This window comes from Bos mutus, chromosome 8 (genome assembly GCF_027580195.1).
Source record: "Bos mutus isolate GX-2022 chromosome 8, NWIPB_WYAK_1.1, whole genome shotgun sequence".
NCBI classification, from domain to species: domain Eukaryota; kingdom Metazoa; phylum Chordata; class Mammalia; order Artiodactyla; family Bovidae; genus Bos; species Bos mutus.
In genome coordinates, this window is record NC_091624.1 from 6,648,266 (window position 1) to 6,670,657 (window position 22,392).

At 42.4% G+C, this 22,392-nt stretch overlaps 1 protein-coding gene across 3 annotated transcripts in view; it reads left to right on the forward strand.

Annotated features, from left to right (window-relative positions):
• Positions 1 to 22,392, forward strand: part of ASTN2 (astrotactin 2) — a 1,044,864-nt gene that overhangs the window by 332,859 nt on the left and 689,613 nt on the right. For all 3 annotated transcript variants that reach the window (XM_070375013.1, XM_070375014.1, XM_070375012.1), the window contains one exon: positions 21,296 to 21,403. In XM_070375013.1, coding sequence (XP_070231114.1) covers positions 21,296 to 21,403 — 108 coding nt within the window. The remainder of the gene's footprint in view (positions 1 to 21,295; positions 21,404 to 22,392) is intronic.

Below are 22,392 nucleotides of genomic sequence, written 5' to 3' on the forward strand. Positions count from 1 at the left end.
TGGGGTGGGCATGTGGGAGGGCCCGGGTGGGTGTGGTGGCAGAGGGAATGGACAGAGCAGGCTCCTAGGGCATGGTGGAGTATTTCTGAAATTAAAAGGCTGATATCTCAGCAAATAGGATTAAACTGAACAACTGTGCCTTCAAAGCCCCTGCAGCATCACACCTTAGGGATGATGGCAAGGACAGCTGCTCCAGGTTTATTCTTTCTGGCCAACCTTTGTTCCTTCAAAGCCCCTGCAGCATCACACCTTAGGGATGATGGCAAGGACAGCTGCTCCAGGTTTATTCTTTCTGGCCAACCTTTGTTGGTACCTTCTATGTGCCTGGTTCCACACAAGAGCTAAGAGAGGGATAAAGCCCCTACCTACATTCTGAGATGTTATGAGAGAGTCTTCCTGCCCTCAAGAAAGTCCCCCACTCTTTCCTAAAATGACCATCTTGGCACCACTCTGGGTATCACAGCTGCTTGATTTTTCTTTTTCTTCCTCTTTTATTAACTTTACGTCCTGCCCCTCCTCCAATCCATAAGCTGTCTGAAACTGCAAGCTTCTTCAAGAGAGAAAAGAAGGAGTGCAAATAGCAAATTGCATTCAGTCCATTTCACACGGATCTGAGCTCATTAAATTTGGCATTTGTCTGGAGCCCTTCTTGTCTCTGGCACTTCCCAAGTGGCGCTAGTGGTAAAGAACTCGCCTGCCAATGCAAGAGATGTAAGAGACACGGGTTCGATCCCTGGTTTGGGAAGATCCCCTGAAGGAGGAAATTTCAGCCCACTCCAGTAGTCTTGCCTAGAGAATCCCATGGACAGAGGAGCCTGGCAGGCTGTAGTTCATGGAGTTGTGAAGAGTTGGACGTGACTGAGCAACCTAGCACGCTTCTTGTCTCTGCCGTGGAGAGTAATAGACCTTTCGCAATGAAGGGGAGACTGAGGTTCCTCATTCCAAACAGGTCCACTCCTCTCTCCTCTTCACCTGCCTGATGTTTTGATTGCTCTGAGAACCTCACTGTCTTCACCCCCCGTCACCATTCGCAAATGTTATCATACTGTCGACAGGTGGCTTAGGAGCAGAGCACCAGGTATAGAGACGAAGAGCTGACGGTGAATCAGTTATTCTACTCTCACCTCTGAGACACCTGACATTACACATTGATAGCAAGCCTTTCTGCTTATTCTGTTGACATTGTGGAGTTGTTAAATGGACCAGTATACTTAAACGGTGAATGGGAGGATGACTTTTTTTTATTTTTTGCTGATGCTTTGATTCTCCCCTCCCCTAGCCCCTCTGCCCCTAAACACTTCATGAGTGTGATCATGATCACCTGAGGGTCAAGGAAGACCAGCTGGCACAACCATCAGGTCTAGGGAGGCAGGACTATCCCTGGGTAACTCTGACTGGGAAGGAGGGGCTTTGCAAAGATTTTGGAGCCAGGTTTCCACAGTTGCCTCCTAGTCTCACCGTGCTCTATCCTCGTGTTGAGCAGAATAAGTTTCTCATGAAATCTTGTACCCTTAGTCTTGTCTCCCGCTTACTTGTCCAAAGTGACAAGGGTTATTTAAGGGTAGTAATTATGTAGTCTGTTGTTCTTGATTATTTGTTTCTCTAGTTATTGTGTGCCCAGACAGATGCATGGAAGGCAGATTTTACAGTGCCTCTATCATGCCACATTGTGAAATCTTTTTTTCACCAAGATTTACATAGGTCACCAAAAAAAAACCAATCTTCCTCTGTACAACATTCCACATTCTTTTCTTAGTTTAAGCTCATTCACTGCTGAGTAAGCTAGATACTCTGTGTCTCTTATGCAGTGTCTTTCCTCCCCTCTCATACCTCCCCTGTCCCCACACATCTAATCCAAAATCCTGCCTGTTCTCTCTGCCACCCCCAGGATCGCAGGAGCAAGCCCCTACTATGATGTGTTCCCATAGTTCCTGCACTGACCCATAGGGTGGCCTTTCTACACTCCATTCCATCACCTGGTTTATTGACTACTTCCTCTATCCAAATCTGAGTTATTTGACTATGACTGTATCTTATTAATGGTTATACCCCTAGCCTACCACACAGACTTGACATATAATAGGTATTCAATTGGGGCTTCCCTGGTGGCTCAGAGGGTAAAGTGTCTGCCTGCAGTGCGGGAGACCCAGGTTCGATCCCTGAGTCAGGAAGATCCCTTAGGTATTCAAATAGTGTGTTGAGTAAACATATACAGAAGTGCATAAAATAAAGCTACACATATCTGCTCAGAGCTTCAAGGTTCGCGTGATCCTTTTCAGCTATTGCAGCAGCAGTAGACGATATTCCATCAGAGATGTTAAGAGGTAAGAGTTTAAAGACATCAAGTCCTTCACCCACAATCACTATTACAGGTATTGTTCCATAAAAAGTTTCCCCCAAATATTGTGGCTAAAAACAACCACAATTTTATTTTATCCACAGGTTTGTGGGTCAGGGATTTGGGAAGGACTTGTCTGGGGCAGCTCTTGCTTGGAGTCTTCTTTGCAGCTACAGCCAAGCACAAGATGGGGATACAGTCATCTGTAGAGTCAGCCAAAATGGCAGCCAAAATGGGCCACTTGCGTGGCTGGCAGCTGATGCTTCTAATTGACTAGGAGCTCAACCAGGCTAGTGGCTGTGTTGGTTCTACAGGTGGTCTCTCCAACATGGTATTCCCTGGATAGTCAGATTTCTTGGATGGTGACTGACTTCTGTCAGTGCAACCCTCCCAAGAGGAACTTCATGGCCTTTTATGACTGAGCCTTGGAAGCTGTAAGCCCTCACCTCCACCATTCTGTTGTCAGAGCAGGAACAAGCCCACCCATTCAAAGGTAGAAGATCCTCCTTCTCAATGAGAGGTGTGTTAAGCCACCACAGTAAAACAGAATTAAAGAACCAAGACTCAAACTCAGGTACCCTGTCTCCAAACCCAATCATTTTTGGCTCCTCGACGATGGATGTATAAAGAATTTTGAGTACACAAAAAAATTCAGAACTGATGCAACAGAGAAGGCCTCAGTTCTTCAGCTAGCTACAGGAAGACTTATTCTGCTCAAAATGCTGTTTATGATAAATTATTGAATTGTCTCTTCTCCGATTTCATGCCTGAAATGTAGAGGAGAAAGGAGAACACTAATCCTCTTGGATTACCTCTTTGCCTTTCATTCTGACCAACAAAAAGAGTATTGTTTAGAAACAATATGTTTTAAACAAAAATGTATATATTAGTCATACATTGAATCAGGAACAGGAGGCTGATTTTAATCTAATACATGTCATAAACTTGTTCATTTTTTTAAATTTAAAATGATTTGTGTTCATTAAAGCACATTTCTAAAATTCCTAAAAGTGCAACCAGAAAAATAAAAATTTTCTGTTATCCAATTATTCAAATATTGCCAACATTTAAATTTTGCTCTAGTTTATTTTCAAGCTTGATTTATATTTTTTCTGTGCAGTTTTCAAATCAACTAAGGTATATTTTATGTACAATAAACTTCATCCATTTAGAGTGCACAGCTCATTGAGTTTTGGAGATGTATTGGGTTGGCCAAGACATTTGTTCAGGTTCTCCATAAGCTGTTATGGAAAAACCCAAATGGGCATTTTGGCCAACCCAATATAAAGCAGTGAACATTTTCATCACCTCCAAAAGATTCCTTGCCACATTTTACAATGTATCCTTTCCATCCACAGTATCAGGAAACCACAGATCCACTTTCTGTCCCTGTAGGCTGAATTTGCCTTTTCTAGAATTTCATGTAAATGTGATGTTGCAGTGTGTATTCTTTCTGTGTGATATCTTTCACTCTACTTAGTTACCTTGGAATTCATCTATTTTGCATAAACCATAAGTTCTTTTCTAAAATGTTGGCTATTATTCCATTATATGGATATGCTTTATTTTATGTATTTACCTGTTGATGGACATTGGTGTCGATGGCAGTTTTGTGCTACTGTGTATAAAGTCACTATGAATGTTCATGCACAGTTCTTTGTGTGAACTTATGTTTTCCTTTCTCTGTAGTAAATAACTAGGAATGGAATATCCTGGTCGTATGGTTGTTGTGGGTTTAACTTTTCAAGAAATACATATTTTTTCAAATTAAATGCTTGATGCACATTCTCATCAGCATTGTTTGAGAGTTTCATGTGCTTGAAAACTTTGTCAAAACTGGTAAGGCCCATTAAATCACAATGAGATACCACTATGCAACCATTGGAATGGCTAGATTTTTTTTTTTAATAGCCATTCTAATAGTTGTGTAGTGGTATCTCATTGTGATTTAATTGTATTTTCCTGAGGAATAAAGAGTTTAAGCATCTTTTTATGTACTGGCTTCCATTCTGAGATTTATTTTGTTGAGGTATTTCTTTAAGTAACTTGCCAACTTTTTAACTGAGTTTTTTGTGTCCTTTTTATAGAATTGTAAGGAAACTTCATATATTATGGATACAACTCCTTTCTCAGATATACGTATGACAGTTTCTCCCATTGTATGGCTTGTCTTGTCTTAGTGATATCTTCAGAAGATTTTTTTATTTATATAAAGTCAAATCTATATATCTTTTTATTTTACTGTTCATGCATTTAATTCCCTATCTAAGATCTCTGCCTACTCTAATGTCACAAAGACATATTTCCTGTTTTCTATTAGAAGGCTAACAGTTTTAGTATTTACACTTAGTTCTAGGATCCATTTTGAGTTAATATGTATATACAGCATGAACTAAGGGTCTGTGCTCATTTCCTCTAGCATATGGCTCTCCAGTTGTTCCAACACCATTTGTAGAGAAGACTTTTCCTTTGGCAACATTATGAAAAATCAGTTGTGTACATTTCTGAACTCTCTGTGCTGCTGCATTCATCTATAGACCTATCCTTTAGCCAATTATGCACTGTCTTGGTTACTAGTTACAAACCTAGAAAACAGGCAGCATACATCCTTTAATTCCATCCTACTTTAATATCACTTGGCTATTTGAGATTATTTGTGCTTCCATATAAATTTTAAAATCACCTTGTCAATTTCTACCAAAAAAAAAAAAAAGCTTCTGGGATTGTAAGTAGTATTTCATTTAACCTATAGATAATCTGAGGGTATGTGACATCTTTACAATATTGAGTCTTGCAACCCACAAATGTGATATGTTTCTCCATTTATTAAGGGTTTCTTTAATTTCCTTTTGCAATTTTATGTTGTTTTCATTGAAGAGATCTTTCATGCCTTTTTCTAAACTTATTATTAAGTAGTTTAGAGTTTCTTGTACTGTTGCATGGAAGTGTTTTTAAATTTTATTTTCCAATTGTTTGTTGCCTATATATGTAAATACAATTAACGTTCTTATGTTAAACTTTCATCATTCAAGCCAAAGTCATTTATTCTAACAGTTGTTTTGCAATATTTTATGATTCTTTTTCTAAACAGTCATGTCATCTGCAAAAAAATATTGTGTCATTTTTTTCCTTTATAATCTGTGTTTTTATTTCTTTTTCTTGCCATATTGAAATGGCTAGAACAAAGATGAGTCTGTATTTGATTTTTAGCTGCTTGACTATAAGGATAGGCTTTTTTCTCTCATATTTATCATGTTCCTTCAACTTTATGGATTTGCTAGTTCATATATTATACTAAATTTGGTACATTTAAACCATTATTACTTTCTAAAGTTATTATTATGTTCTCCCTCTGCCTTCTGTGACTCTATATTTAGAATTTTTGATATTGTGCCTTGGGTCCCTTAAACACTTTTGCTTTTTTTTCAATTTTTCGTGTCTCTCTTCTTCAGTTAGAGAATTTCTATTAATCTGTTTTTAAGACCAATGATTCTTTCCTCTGTTATTTCCATTCTGTTTAGCCCATCCAATGGTTTTTTTTTTTTTAATTACACATTTAGTTTTTTGCTTCTACAAACCTTCATTTGCTGTATGTATAATTTTCCTGCTCATAATTTTTATATTTTCTATTCACTATAATTATCTTCTTTTTTATTCCACTGAGCACAATTATAGTAGTTATCTTAAGGTTCATGTTCATCTGGATCACCTTAGATTGGCCTTCACTGATTATCTTTTCCCTTGGGAATGGATAAAATTTTCCTGGGTCACCATATGTTAAATAATTTTGGATTTAATTCTAGAAATTGTGAATTTATTGTATGAAAATTCTTGGATTCTGTTTCTCCAAAGAATTTGAATGTTGTTTTGCAGGCAGTGAACTTGACCAGACTCCAACTGTTTTGCCTGTGGTGACCAACAGCTTAAATCTCAGTTATTACTATTATTTCTTTCTCCAGCTGAGCTGATTGGAGTCTGCCTTATCCGTACCATGGTTCAGTGGCAGCTAGGAATGTGGGCAGAGATAGCACACAGATTACAAGACCCTTCTCTAGGTCTCTTCTTTTTTCTTGGATCTCGCTCTTATTTCTTGGTAGTGTTGACTGATTCGCTGAGTCCTCAGTCCAGTATAATAGCAGTCTTTGTCCTGGTGTTTCTGTTGGCCTGAGCCACACTGAAACTGTGATCTACCCTCAGGACAAAGTCTGAAACATAGAAAGTTTACCCAGTGCTGCCTACTGTCTCTAAGTTTCAACTCCTTCCTAGAGCATACATGCTTTTATTTGTTTTCCAGAACCCTCTGCTAGTGGTTCTGTTTTCTTTTGCTGGTTTTCTTTTTGGATTTTTTTTTTGTTCCAAAATTTATTCTTGTTATCTGAAAGAGGGTTGGCCTGCTATTTAATAATACCTTATTCTCTTATGAGTCCCTTGGACTGCAAGGAGGTCCAACCAGTCCATTCTGAAGGAGATCAGCCCTGGGATTTCTTTGGAAGGAATGATGCTAAAAGCTGAAACTCCAGTACTTTGGCCACCTCATGTGAAGAGTTGACTCATTGGAAGAGCCTCTGATGCTGGGAGGGATTGGGGGTAAGAGGAGAAGGGGACGACAGAGGATGAGATGGCTGGATGGCATCACTGACTGGATGGACGTGAGTCTGAGTGAACTCCAGGAGTTGGTGATGGACAGGGAGGCCTGGTGTGCTGCGATTCATGGGGTTGCAAAAAGTCGGACATGACTGAGTGACTGATCTGATCTGATCTGATTCTCTTATGCCATCGGGAGAATCTCTACTATATTCAATGATTATCATTTTATGATATAGAATTTATGTTTCTTTACCCCCTTTCTCAAAATTAATGTTTGACACAAATATTTTATACAACATCTTATCATCATCAACACCCTTTTAATATTCCAGAATAATTAATGACTCCTCCTCAAGCTGGACATGTAATAAAACGATTTTTCACTTTTCTATATTTATAAATAGCATTTCAATGAGCATAATGCTGTATAAAGCCTTTCCTATATTTAGGATGATTTCCTTAGGGTGAATTCCCAGAAGTGGGTCCAAAGGGTTGGACATTTTTTAAGGTCTTTTTTATATTGCCAAATGGCTTCCCAAAAGGGTTGTACAAATTTGCACTGCTTGCAGCAATTTAGGAAAATGATCATTTCATAAAACCCTTGCCAGCACTGGATATTATTAAACCAAGAAATAACATTTCTATTTCAAGAGATGAAAAATTATAACCAAGAATTTATGAACACATATACACGTAATATTTTAATGTCAGAGGATAGATTTTTCTGGTTCTATGACAGAGACGCTAAAATAAAATAGATGTATTACAGAGAGGAAGACTCTGAAAAATGAAACTTTGAGCAAATAATCACAGAGAATTACAACGAAGGAAGAATTTGGGAAGCATAGAAGAGGAAACTGTGTGTGCAGGAGACTAACAGATGGAAAAAAGTCCAAGAACGTGTAACAGTTTAGCCCAAACTTATAAAAATACTCCCAGAAAGGATGAGACTTCAAATTTGTCAGTGCATGGTGGGCAAATTTGAAAGAAAACAAGCAGAAATAAAACAAGCTTTTAAAATTGCTTTTGGAACAGTAAGGACAAGAAAATGATTGTCTCGTTGGATGAAATGACTGAAACCTTATTACCAGATGAAGGTGGAAAACTACATTCATTCTGAATCTGTCAGACATGTCACTTATATTAATAAATAAATAAATAAAATCTGAAAACTGTAAAGGGAGAATAAAGATATTTCAAAAGGAGTGAGGTTCTACCGCAAGAGAAGGTACTAGGTACTTATTTTGGAGTGTGTTCCTCAAGTTCAGTCTCCAAATCCAAGGAAATTACTTTTCCAGAGCTAAAATAATATGAAGATATATTTTCAGAATAACGGTTACTTATTCTCTTCAAGGAATCAAGGTAGGCAGAGACACTCACAGACTTCTGGAAGGACATATTCTGATTTCAAATAGGTGGCAAAGCATGTTTGGAACTTGACTTTGATTCTCAAGGGCAATAAGGTCAGTTGATCAGATTTATATAATGAGTTGTGGGGTCAGAAGTTGGGAGCTCTAGGAGTCATCTTGGGTTCACTAAGAATAAATCATGCCAGGTAAACTGCAGTTCTACTTTGGATAGATTTGTTGCACAGGAGATACCATTACATAGATATCTAAATATTGACATTGATGTCCTTGCCTTAAATAAGCAAAAGCCTGGCTTGGAACCCAGGGAATAATAGCAAGGTCCACTGTTAGACTTGCCAATCCATCTCTAGTCTGTATTGGCTGTATGGACTTGCCAAAGACAAATAATCCCTGTACACCTCAGGTTCCTAATATTTGAAATGAAGATATCAACATCAACTTCATTATACTCTTAAATGTACTATATGCTTTTAACTTACATAAACGTCTAGTCTGTAACTTGACATGCTGTAGACACTCAGTAACTCTTCATTTCTTTTCTTACCTCCTGATCCTTTTCATAGTTATGGAATAGAGAAAACATGAGATCACGTATTTAGGACCAAAAATATCTGAGACACTAGAAAAAAAGGGCCAAAATATACAGGTACAATTTGATAATACGGAATGTTCTTTACTTTGGTTTTAGAAAAATAAAATTTGCAAGTATATGATGGGAAATACCAGATTTATTTGCAGTGCAAGTGAACAAAGAAGCAAGGGCATATTGAATACAAGTCAGCTGCCAATAAAGTGGAAGCAGCCCTGGGCTGCATTATTAGAAGTCTCCTGTTCAGAGAAAGGGAGGTAATAGTCCATTTCTGCTTGGTGTAGGTCAGAACACATCTGGATTATCATGCCTGGTTCTGGACACAGAAGTTCAAAAAGGAGTTGAGTGCACTGGACTGTGTTGAAAAGAATCTGACAAAATGAATTTGAAATGTGGGATGCACATCAAAATGAATAAGATTGGAAAACAATGATGCAATCCTCAGTGTTATAGAAATAGTGAAATAATTGCTCCTGTATACAGCTGATCAGGGTGAAGTTGGTATAACCTGTCTGGACAACATTTTGACAATATGGATCAAAAAACCTTTAGCTAACTCAATGCCCTTTGACCCACCAATTCATCTCTTTAATCTCAAGAAAATTCTACACATGGTTGCTTAGGGATGTGTAGAAGGGTTTATCTTTAGGAGTGCATGATGCACTATTATAGTGAAAAATTGGAAATAATATAAAATTTAAACAACAGAGAATTGATTAAAATACAATACATTGATGGAGTAGAATATATTTGAGGTGTTAAATGATATTGGGGTCAATGTTTAATGACATGGGGTAATGTGATATATTTTATTTAGGTTTATTTTAATTCCACAAGCAATCTCAATTCATTAAGAAAAAAAGGTAAACCAAAAGAAAATCTCAGTATTCAGGGAAAATCGCTATTAACACTTTGGTCATTATAGGCATCTATATATGTATAGATGATTATATTGAGTACATATAAATCTAGGTGCATATGTAGATAATGGGACTTTCCTGGTAGCTCAGTGGTAGAGAATCTGCCTGCAATGCAGGAGCCGCAGTAGATGCAGATTTGATCCCTGGGTCTGGAAGATTGCCTGAAGGAGGGCATAGCAACCCACTCCCGTATTCTTGCCTGGAAAATCCCATGAACAGAGGAGCCTGGCAGGCTACAGTCCATAGAGTCGCAGAGTCGGACACAACTGAAGCAACTCAGCGTGCACGCACGCGCACACACACACACGCACACACACACAGATATAGATGTGTGCATATGCACACACATTTGATATATATAATTTATGTAATAACAGAAATGCCAAGCATATAATTGGATCCCAATGTATATTTCTGACGTCAGTGAATAAATCAATATATGCTTAGATATTTTGAACAAAACTCACAAGATGTATTCATGTAAGACATGAATACAAGACAATAAAATCCAGTTATAAAAACATATGCATAAGAAAGATAAAAACTAGAAGTAGGAAAGATCAACTGGTAGTGATAATATTTGACTTGGTTATTATTTTCTTCTTTGTGCTTTTTTACTTTTTATTTCTAATTTTCTACAATAAATGTGCATTGAATCTGTAATCTGAAAAATCATAATTTTTGTAAAATGTATCATATAAAGAATGAAGGTGTTAGCAGGAATATTTTGCTTGGGTGGAAAGAGTATAAATGGGCACATGAGCAATCTTCCAGCAGCTGAAAAGCCATTGTATGGGGCCATGGAACAAACTGAGCCTGTGATTCCAAAGCACTTGACAGAATCTGCTACTGCTGCTGCTGCTGCTAAGTCGCTTCAGTCGTGTCCGACTCTGTGTGACCCCATGGACGGCAGCCCACCAGGCTTCTCCGTCCATGGGATTCTCCAGGCAAGAACACTGGAGTGGGTTGCCATTTCCTTCTCCATTGACAGAATCTAGAGGGCAAATTATGGGGAGTTTCATTCTTGGCCAGCCTCACAAACCCGAATCTGCTCCTTTATCCTATTGTGCCTTTTGGGCCCGCCACTGTATTTAGTCTCTGCCATTTATGAGCTATTTGACCTTGAGAAAGTCATCTGTAGTGTCTTTGACTCAATCTCTTTACCTTTCAAATGGGGATAACAGTACCTCATCCAGTTATTGTGAGAATCAAATGAGTTACTATCTGTGGGAAGAAAGTAAAGGGTTGGTATGTAGTATTTACTAGGTGGTAATGCCTTTTAAAAATCTCTCAGTTTGTTGGTAACAGGACAGCTTTAGAACTTGGGTCTCTGGGACACCCACTTCATCTTTCCATTGCCCAGGGTTGCCATATGGGGACAGATTGAAAGGAGTATGGATATTTTTCTAGGACTAGACTAGGGGAGTGTTCTGGTTACCTACTGCTGCATAATATACCCAAATTGAGGTCCTTAAGACAACAACGATCTTATTATGCTCATGGGTTCTAGAATCAAAATTTTTATAAACAAAGAGAAGGTAGTCTCAACTTCACAATGGTCAAGCTGAAAATACTCAAACACTTGTGGGTGACCCAGATGGCTGGAGGCTAGAATCAACTAGAAGCCTCGCTCACATTTTTTCCACCTGCACTAAGACACTTCAAGATGTCTTGAAAGCTGGATTCAGCTGTGACCATTGACTGAAGCACTTAAAATTGGCCTCTCCTTGTGGCTAAGACTTATCACAATGCAGGAGCAGGTTTACAAAGAGGGAGTAAGTATCTAGAGAATCAGTGTATCAAGAGAGCCAGACAGAAACTGTCTCGCCTTTTATTATCCAGTCCTAGAAGTTTTTGCAGAGTCAAGTCTCTTTATTAAAAACACATAACTAAGTCAGCCTACATTCAAGGAGAGAGACATTAGCTGCTACCTTTGATAGGGGAGAGGCAGAAGTCACATTTTCAAAGAAAATGTGGATGGAGAGATTTTGTTATGGATAACTTTGGAATATCCAGCCCCTCCCTCCTCCACCCCACCCCTCCCAGGAAACAATGGGATATTCCAGAGACAAAGCTATACTTTCATGAGATAAGCTGAGTTAAGCTTAATTAGAAAGCTTCTCCAAAGGCAGTTCTTTAAGCCAAAATCTGGGGATAGATTGAGATTTATCTTTTCGTGGATAGTGGAATAATCACTAGGTCTAGATGGTCATATAACACTAAAGGTCAAATGAGGAATAGCTTAAGCTGAAGCAATAAAGACAATCTATTTTTTAAAATAAATGTAACTTTTATTACGTTTTACAATGACTAAGCATTAGATGTTCACTGGAGGGAAATTGTAAAATGCAGATAAGCAATAATAAGAAAAAATTTTTTTAAATACTCCAAATTTTACTACCCAGGGAATAACCACTAGAACACCTTAATATATTTCTTTCAATATCTTATTATGCATGTGTGTATATGTACATATATATGCATATATTTACATATTTTATGTGTATGTGTATTTTAAAACAGAGTAGGATCATTTTGCACTTAGAGTTTTGCCGTATGCTTTTTTAAGCTTGGTTCATAACCCTCGATCATGAACATCTCAGAATGACTTTTACTTTCCTCTTCTTTATTTTTTAAATTAAAATCTATTTATTTTTTATTACACACACTCAGTGGAATTCAGACTAAAAATCAGTAAGTGTGTATAAATGTACACAAGTAAAATTCCTCTTTGCATTGTCTGCCTGATGGCTCAGGCAGTAAAGAACGTGCCTGCAATGCAGGAGACCCAGGTTCAATCCCTAGGTCGGGAAGATCCCCTGGAGAAGGTAATGGGAACCCACTCCAATATTCTTGCGTGGAGATTTCCACAGACAGAGGAACCTGGGGGCTACAGTCCATGGGGTCACAAAGAGTTGGACATGACTAAGTGACTAACACTTAAAAACTTGATTTATTGTCTGTATACTTTTCCACCCAACAATATATCATGAAGAGGTTTGCGTGTCAATAAATAGAGGTTTACATCACTGTATTTAATGATCTCATGAAAGTCTGTGTTAGAAATATGCCACCGTTTTTAAATAGTCCCCTATAAATGGGCTTCTAAGTTATACACACACACACATATATGTATATTTTTTTTTTTTCCTGAGGGGCTTCCCTGGTAGCTCAGCTGGTAAAGAATTCACCTGCAATGCAGGAGACCTGGATTCAATCCCTGGATTGGGAAGATCCCCTGGAGGAGGGCATGGCAACCCACTCCAGTCTTCTTGCCTGGAGAATCCCCATGGACAGAGGAGCCTGGTGGGCTACAGTCCGTAGGTTTACAAAGAGTCAGACACGACTGAGTGGCTAAGCACAGCAAGCACATTTTTCTGAAATTACAAGTAATCATGTTTAATTTTCCTTTACCATAAAGATATTTTTAGCCATAAATATCAATTTTTAAAATTCCAACATGAGGGGCTTCCCTGGTGGCTCAGTGGTGAAGAATCCACCTGCCAGTGCAGGAGACATGGCTTATGTCCCTGGTCCGAGAAGATCCTGCATGCCGTGATACCACTCAGCCTATGCACTACAGCTACTGAGCCTGTGCTCTAGAGTCTGAGCTCTGCAACAAGAGAAGCCACTGCAGTAAGCCCACACCCTGCAACTAGAGGGAAGCCCCCACTAGCCTCAAGGAGAGAAAAAGCCCGCACAGCAATGAAGACCCAGCACAGCCAAATAAATAAGTAAAATTTTTAAAAAGTTCAGCACGAGTCCTAATCATGCTACAGAATCTTCTCTGTGGGTCAGATAAACCTGGGTTCAAATTCAGGTCCTGCCACTTCCTGGCTGTGTGATTACAGACAAGGAGTGTCGTCTCTCCCAGACTCTGTTTTCACATTGGAGGACTAGGGGTATGTGAGTCACCTCTGAGTGAAGTGCCTGGCACTGTGCCTGGCCTTTAGTGGTACCTGATGACAAGCGGCAGTTGTGGTCAGAGCACCTCCACGAACGTCTGTGGTTTAGCCCTAGAGCTCAGAGCAGTTGTGAGCTGCGTGGTTTAGGGGGCACGGGAAGTTTAGCTACTTTTGTCCTCTTCCCACGACTGGTACAATTTGTATTCCTTGGACAGTTGGGGGTCAGATGGGTTTTGCATTTCCAAGCTACATATTTTTCTATCTAGCACAGTTCTGGGCAATCTAAAAATGCAATATCTCTGTCACCAGCTCGAGGAAGACACGGAGTCTGAATAATTTAACATGTCACCACCATCCATCATGATACCAAGAGCGCGGGGGATAGAGTGTGGCGGGGTGGGCCTACCAGGGGCTGGCAGAGCAGGTTTGTGGACAGGGCAGCCCAGTGTGAGAAAGCAGATTTGCGGTGAGTTAATTCTCAGGCCCGGGAAAGACTGTTCATGCTAACAGCTGCTCCAGCCTTTTCCATAATTTGGCTTTCAGGTTGTTCAGATGCCCTGGTTTGTTTCAGAGCAAACCTGGAGTCACGTCTCTCTTTGCCACCAATTATCTATGTCATTTTAGAAAGAAGCCTCTAAAAACTTCTGAATGTCCCAGTTTATTTGTCAGCAAATTTGAGATAATTCCCATGCAGAGAGCTCAGCGTCATGCTTGGAATATTTGAATTGCTTCCTTATCCAAAACGAAATGTCCAGAAGTTGGGAAGCTTTGTCTGTTTTATTCGTTGCTTTTCCTCCCTCAGGGCTCCGAACAGTGTTTGCTACAGAGTGGGCACTTAGTGTTGGATGAATGAACACACAAATGGGTGTTGTGATTATTTGAGGTGACCACTGGGTCAAGGACAGACTGACGGATCACACCCTGTAACCTCAAACTCTGGGTCCAGGACTCAAGGTGCCTGAGCCTGGGTCTTTTATTGCGGCTCTGTGCCGTCTCCAGCTGGAGCTAGTGGTTAAGGACCCACCTACCAGTGGACGAGACATAAGAGACTGGGGTTCGATCCCTGGGTCGGGAAGATCTGGGAGGGCATGGCAACCCACTCCAGTATTCTTGCCTGGAGAATCCCATGGACAGAGGAGCCTGGCGGGCTGCAGTCCACGGGGTCACAAAGAGTCGGACACGACTGAAGCGACTTAGCACTAGCACTGTGATGTCTCCACGCTGCGCTCACAATTCCCCATCCCGTGGCTTTATCATGAGTCATGTGATGTTACAGAGCAAACAGAGGGTGTGTCTCTCTCTCTTTCTCTTTTTTTTCAACACTTTATTTATTGAGGTAAAATTCATGTAACATCAAATTAATGATGAACTATTTAAAGGTGTGTGATTCATTGCCATTTAATGCATCCCCAGGGTTGTGCGACTGTCACCCTACTTAGTTCTGAGACATTTGCAATATATCAAAAGGAAACCCCATACTCAGTAGCAATAACTCCCTGTTCCTCTCTTCTCTCTGCCCAGCCCTGACAATCACTGTTTTCTGTCTCTAGGTGTTTACTTATTTCAGAGGTTTTCTCTACCTGGAATCATGTAACATAAGCCTTTTTATGCCTGGTTTCTTTCACTTGGCAAAGTGTTTTGCTAAGTTACAAAATGTTGCACACAAGGCCCACCCATGTTGTAGCATGTCGACATCGCTTTGTATGGCTCGATGATATTGCGTCGTATGAATACACCATATTTGTTTATCTGTCCATCACCTGATGGACATTTGGGTTGTTTCCACTATAGGCTATAGTAAGTGGTGCTGCTCTGAATATTCATGTTCCAGTGTCTATTTGAGTGCCCTCTCCAGTTCTGTCAGATATGCTGAGGGCAGAGTTCCTGGGTCATGTGGTAGTTTGGTATGTTTAACATCTTGAGGAGCTAACGGATAAACTGTGTCCCACCGTTTTTGCACCATTGTGCATTCCCACTAGCAATGTATATGGGTTCCGATTTCTCTATATCCTTTTCCAGCACCTGTTATTTTCTCATTAATTCGACTGTGGCCAGCTTAATGCATGTGAAGTGGTACCTACCTCACTGTGCCTTTGGTCTGCATTTCCCTGATGACGAAGGGATGTTTTTCTTGTTTTGGCTGTGCCAGGTCTTGGCTGCTGTGCCAGGGCTTTCTCTAAGCGGAGAGTGGGGGCTGCCCTCTAGTTATGCTGCACGAGCCTCTCATTCTGGTGGCTTCTCTTACTGCGAGCATGGGCTCTGGGGTACTCGGGTTTAGTAGCTGTGCGCACTTGCTTAACTGCCCTGGGGCATGTAGAATCTTCTTGGACCAGGGACTGAACTCATGTCCCCTGCATTGACAGGTGGATTCTCAACCACTGGACCACCAAAGAGGCTGAGTCAGACAGAAGCCAGGTTCAGAGCTTGTCATTTGTGTGATCTTAGATAAGCAGTGTTGAGGTTCTGAAGGTTGGTTTGTTAGTCGCTCAGTCAGGTCCGACTTTTTGAGACCCCATGGACTGTAGCTCACCAGGCTCTTCTGTCCATGGGATTCTCCAGGCAAGAATAATGGAGTGGGTTGCTGTTTTCTTCTCCAGGAAATCTTCCTGACCCAGGTATCGAACCTGGGTCTCCTGCATTGCAGGCAGATTCTTTACCATCTGAGTTTGCCCCTCAGTAAAATGGATTCTTACCTCTCAGACGCTGTATGAAGTGTGGATGGGTAACTGTACAGAAGGTGCCAGAGCAGTGCTTATCCCGCCATGGCAGGTGCTTTGACTGTCTTCTTCATGCTCCATCCCAGACCACTCAAGACTGGGAAGACCAGGGGCCTGAGGGACAAGGCGGAGGAACTGCTGTCTCCTCTCCTTCCCTGTCGCCAGCCTCTGACCATTCTCACTTTCTCTCAGCCCCTAAATAGAAATACTTGCACAGCCCTGTATAATTAATGGCTGCACTTTAGTTCACTGTATCACCAATTTCATATTAAAATGCTAGCAGAGGGGGCCCTTTTCCATTTGTCTGAATCATCTCCAAGGCAGTCTGTAATTGGCCTGTGGCCCCTTGCAGCTCCTCTGGACACTCGGAGGCTATATGCCTTGGGTGGCTGCCACCTTACAATGTCACAGAAGGCAGGGAGTCACCCCTCCCACCCAGGGGCATCTCCATTTCGTCTCCTGAGCTCAGGCGAGTGTTGAATTAATGAGGAATGTGCCCTTCCGTGCTGCTTTGGTCTTTGTGCTAACTGTTTACATACAGCGTATCATTTTCCTCATAATGACCGTGGGAGCTGAGAGTTACTGTCCCATTTTTTTTAAAGAAGAATGCAGAGAGGTTGGGTGGCTTCCCCAAGCCTCCCCTCCCAGCTCATCACTGGGGTGTGGAGTTAGAACTCATATCTGACTCCAGTACACTAATGTCTTTGTACAGACATGTGTTGCCTCTCATGACTCTTAGATTAAACCAATCTAGAAACCTACTTGCCTTTCAGTGCCTGAGGGTAGAGACAATGACTGTTGTCTTTTAATGGGATCTGAGCCACACCATTTTTCATTCAAGTCTCATTAAAAGAAAAAAAAAAAAAAAACGATGAAGCACCTTAGTGGGGCCCGTGGCTTATTCATATCTCCAGATTCGGGCCCTTAATTATATTCTGGAATAAGTGTCATTTGAGTGCCCCAGGATGTGCTGATATGATGGGCGCTTGAAATGTGGCTCGTCTGTGGTTGAGATGTGCTGTGAGCATAAAATATACACTGGATTTTGAACACTTGTGAAAGTTATATAAAAAATTTCAAGAACACTGGAGTTGGCATCCATTCCCTTCTCCCAGGGATCTTCCTAACCTAGGCATTGAACTCTGGTCTACCTGCATTGCAGGCAGATTCTTTACCATTTGAGCCATCAGGGAAGCCCAGAAAAAGCAAATGTGTGTGGCTCAGATGCTCAGTCATGTCCACCTCTTTGCAAGCTCATGGACTGTAGCCCGCCAGGCTCCTTTGTCCATGGGATTCTCCAGGTAAGGATATTGGAGTGGGGTGCTATTTTCTTCTGCAGAGGATCTTCCCAACCCAAGGATCGAACCTATGTCTCTTATGTCTCCTGCATTGGCAGGCAGATTCTTTACCAATAGCACCATCTAGGAAGCCCAGTGATAATTTTATGGAAATAAGAAGTTAAGATGATATTTTGAATATATTGGTCAACTCAAATATATTCTGAAAATGAATTTTATCTGTTTACTGTTTTACTTTTTTCATGTGGCTAATAGAACACTTAAAGTTGCATGTGTGGCTCGTGTTATATTTGGAGAGGGGCAGGTTGATGGAGAGGCAGGCTCTCTTGGCATCAGTTCCTATTCTGAACATGGTTCCTTAATACCTACAGGAGAGAGATGAGGGTCAGGGGTGTCGGAACGGAGTGGGGTCCCGGAGAAGCCAGGAGCATGGTCTCAGAGTATGTGGACATGTGGAATGATGGAGATGCAGGATCTACATGAGCCTCATCAGAGTTCCTGCCGATAGTACAGATGCTGAGGTTCCACAGAGGAGCTGTAAAAAGTGTAAAATGTGCTCTGATGCTGAGGGCAAGTGACAGCTCTGCTAATTCTCAGAGGTCAGATCACCAAGTTTTGCTTCCTCTGTGCACACCACACACACCATACACACACTCACACATGCACGCATACACATGCACACACTCACACGCACACTCCACACACACACACTTACATGCATACCACACACATGCACACACCACACACACTCACACTCATGCACACACACATGCACACACTACACACACATGTGCACACTCACACACATGCACACACCACACACACATGCACACACTCACATGCACACACTCACATGCACACACAAACACATGCACTTCCCCACATGAGGTTAGCTGTGAGGCAGGCTTTGCAGGCAGACCTCGTTTCACTCCAGCTCCCTCACTCAGCACCTCTCATCACCTCTCTGAGGAATGGCTTATTCATCTGCAAAACAAGGTTCATAATGCCTTCCTTACAGGGATGACTGTGGACATTAAATGAAATCTTTACTCATATTTTATTGTACATCAGCCTAGGGACCAGGGAAAGAGATGGCAGCCACCAGCTGGATTTGAATTGTGGGTCTACAACTTCCCAGCTGTGTGACCCTGGGCAGATTACTAAATTTCCTCCTGCCTTCATTTCTTCACCCATTAAAATGGGAAGGAAAGTATTCACCTACTTTCTGCTGCTGCTGCTAAGTCGCTTCAGTTGTGTCCAACTCTGTGCGACCCCATAGATGGCAGCCCACCAGGCTCCACTGCCCCTGGGATTCTCCAGGCAAGAACACTGGAGTGGGTTGCCACTTCCTTCTCCAATGCATGAAAGTGAAAAGTGAAAGTGAAGTCGCTCAGTCGTGTCCAACTCTTCGTGGCCCCATGGATTGTAGCCTACCAGGCTCCTCCATCCATGGGATTTTCCAGGCAAGAGTACTGGAGTGGGGTGCCATTGTCTTCTCCGACCTACTTCCTAGGGTTATTGCAAAGATTAAACAAGGCAATGCAAGCCAAGGGTTTAGAACTGTGCCCGGCAGAGAGCCAGTGCTACGGAAGGGTTGGCTTTTCTTACTATTGCCTGGTGACTGTTCCAGCCTCCACTTCCCGCTGCCCCCATCACAGCTAGGCTGTCCCAGTACGAAAGACTCCTGCCTGAAGCCTGTCTTGCCCCATTCACCATAACATGCCATTTGTTTGGGAAAGGAGCAAAGATGAGAAAGAAGAGGAGAGAGGAAGGGAGAGAGGGTTTAGCTGGGATGGTTAAAACTACTGCAGTGGCATTAAAGGGCATGGGGTAGAGTCCTGACAGGCAAATCCCTTCCTTTTTCTCTGCCGCCCAAACACAGCAGGAAGCGTGACAGATGCTTCCTGTCCATAAGGCAGCTATTTCGTCTCATGCCCTCATTTTCCCCTTGGCCAAACATTATGTGTGGGTGAACCAAAGACCCTCTTTCTCTCTCCCTCCTTCCAGCTCTCTGCCCCCCTCCCCCCCTTCCTCCTTCCTTCCTTCTTCCCTTTTCTATAACAGTAAAATATTTTAATGGCAGTTTTAACAGCCTACTGGCCTCTGAGACCTCTGTTCTTCTACTGCTTCCAGAATCTCTGTGGGGCTTCTGCCAACTCCATTTCGAAAAAGAGCCCTTACATGGGGGAATTGCATCTGGTTGACTCTGGGGTCCCCTGCTGTCTTCAGGTCCAGCTCTTAGTTGCTGGGAATTGGGGGGATTTGTGCTAAAGGGCAGGGGCAGCTCGTGGCTAAAGACACATGGGAACAGTGATCAGATGTTCATGTCCCTTTCTTTCCTCCGTCCATTGCAACACACTGCCTCCAGGAAGGAGCAGGACATGTATTCCATTTTGTTCCCATTTTACAGAGCGTTACACTGAGAGGCGATGCGACACTGGTTAAAAACTTGAGCTTGGCCATCAGTCACACCCACATACCAAGTCTGACTTCACTCCCTGTTCTCAGATCACTTTCCTTTTCTGGACCCTGGTTCCTTCATCTGTCAGGTGGGTGTCATGATGCTTCCCTCCCAAGAGGGCTTTGAATTTGGGGTGAGATGATGACTGCAAAGCTCATCACACAGCACTTGACACTTCGTGCTTAAAGCACAGTCTGCATTCCCTCTTGAACCTTCCGTGACATCCCAAATTAAGCTCCAGGGTGCTCAGTGTGGCACTCGGGGCTTCCCCTGGGGGGCACCGGCAGACCCTGCCCAGCCAGCACTCTGCTGCAGCGCCTCCTCCTCCCACCCACACTCCCCTCCCCCGCCAGGGATGCTCCAGCTCTTACCCCTCCTCCCACATCCAGTTTCTGCTCCTGAAGCCCATCCATCCTTCCAGCCCTGCCCTAAATCTACCCCCTGCCCATAAAGCCTTCCCAGGTCCTCCGTGTTGGGATGAATTGCTCTCTCCTGTATTCCCAGCATCTCACTGTGTGGGAAACATGGCCATGAATTAGGTTAAAGGCTCCTTAGGATCCATTTGTCCCCATGACTAGCTTATGATCCCCTGGCTGGCAAGGACCAGGCGGTATCTCTCTTTGTTTCCCCTGAGTCTGGCTCTGGGCCTGGCGTAGAGTAAGCACTGGACTGAAATGTGTGTGTGAAATTTAGTCACCTGGAATGCTTTTTTAGAGGCAGATCTATCATTCAAAGCAGCAGTGCGCCTATCAGTTACCTGGTACCCACCCAGGACCAGGGAGTTTACACGTCGTACCTCCTTTAATCTTCAAAGCAACCCCACAAGATTAATAGCTTTTCCCCTACTTTAGAAAGAAAGGACCCAGGACTCAGAAAAGGGAGGCATCTCCTCAAGGTCACACAGCCCCGAGGCTGCCAAGCCGTGGTGAGAACCCAGGCCCGCCTCACTGCAGAGCCTGAACTCCTTTCATAAATCATGCCAACTCCTGGATCACTTGGGATTTACAGAGACTTGGGTCACTTGGGGGTGGGGTTGCTGGTCTTCGGGATGGATGGGGGATTTCACTTCTGGAGGCCTGCAGTGACTGATGGATTGTGCTTCTTGCACAGGGGGCATCAGCTTTGGGAGAACCAAGGGGACGTCCGGGTCAGAGGCAGACGATGAAACGCAGCTGACATTCTACACGGAGCAGTACCGCAGCCGTCGCCGCAGCAAAGGTAACAGAATCCAGGAGAAGGTTCCCAAACCAGGGTTTGTAGGGGGAAATCTGGGAAGCAGCTTTTGTGCTTCATGACAGACTCTAAATCTTATTCTTCAACCTGGTCCCGGTCCAGTTAATCCTGAACCTGGCATCCGATACCCTGTCTACCCATTCTCTATTTTTCTCTGTCTTGCCCCAGTCCTCAGAGGATTCGGAGATGGTTTTGTAAGTTTATGCGTTTCTTTTTTTAATCCATCACAATAAAAAATCAAATCGAAAGGAAAATCAGAGTAAGGAAACTGATTCCGACTCCGCTCAGATGTCTGCTCGGTAATTTGCGCCATGCTGTGTTGCGTATTCTAAGGGGCTGACAGCTTAACTCAGAGATTCTTAGCAACCAAACTGCAAAATGGAACATGCTCAGCAGTAAGATGCACAGAGTCTGAGTGGGTAAAACCAGCACTGGCCCGGGAGATCCTATTTACCTGATACAGAGACCAGACGGAGTTCTCCTGTTGGTTCCTGTAAACAGGACTCCCTGCAACTCTCTAGACAATGTTTTGTGTTTTCTACAGAGAGAATCGGTATTGATGCTTGAATGCATAATTTTTTTCTCAAGATGACACTCAATGTAAGAAGACATGAAAATGCTGAGGCAGGACCCGTTACAGGGCTTAGACCTTGTGGCTGAGGTCCAAGGTTCACTGTGGTAAAATGTGCTTTCACTGTGTGTAAAATGTGCAGATTTCGCTGTGGTAAAATGTGCTTTGAGGTCCACGGCTCACTGTGGTAAAATATGCTCTCAAATAGAGCACATTTCAGGCCATCACCTGGGAATATAATTCCTCAACCATGAGTGCTTTTTAAGGACAACAAAGTAGCAAGTTCAAGATTGCAACCTTGGAGGGAATTTAGGGTGCAAGCATGTATTCCCAGCAAGTGATTAAGGGCATATCCATGAGCTTGGAGCACGCCCTGGAGAGGATGGAGGTTCCCTCGTGAACA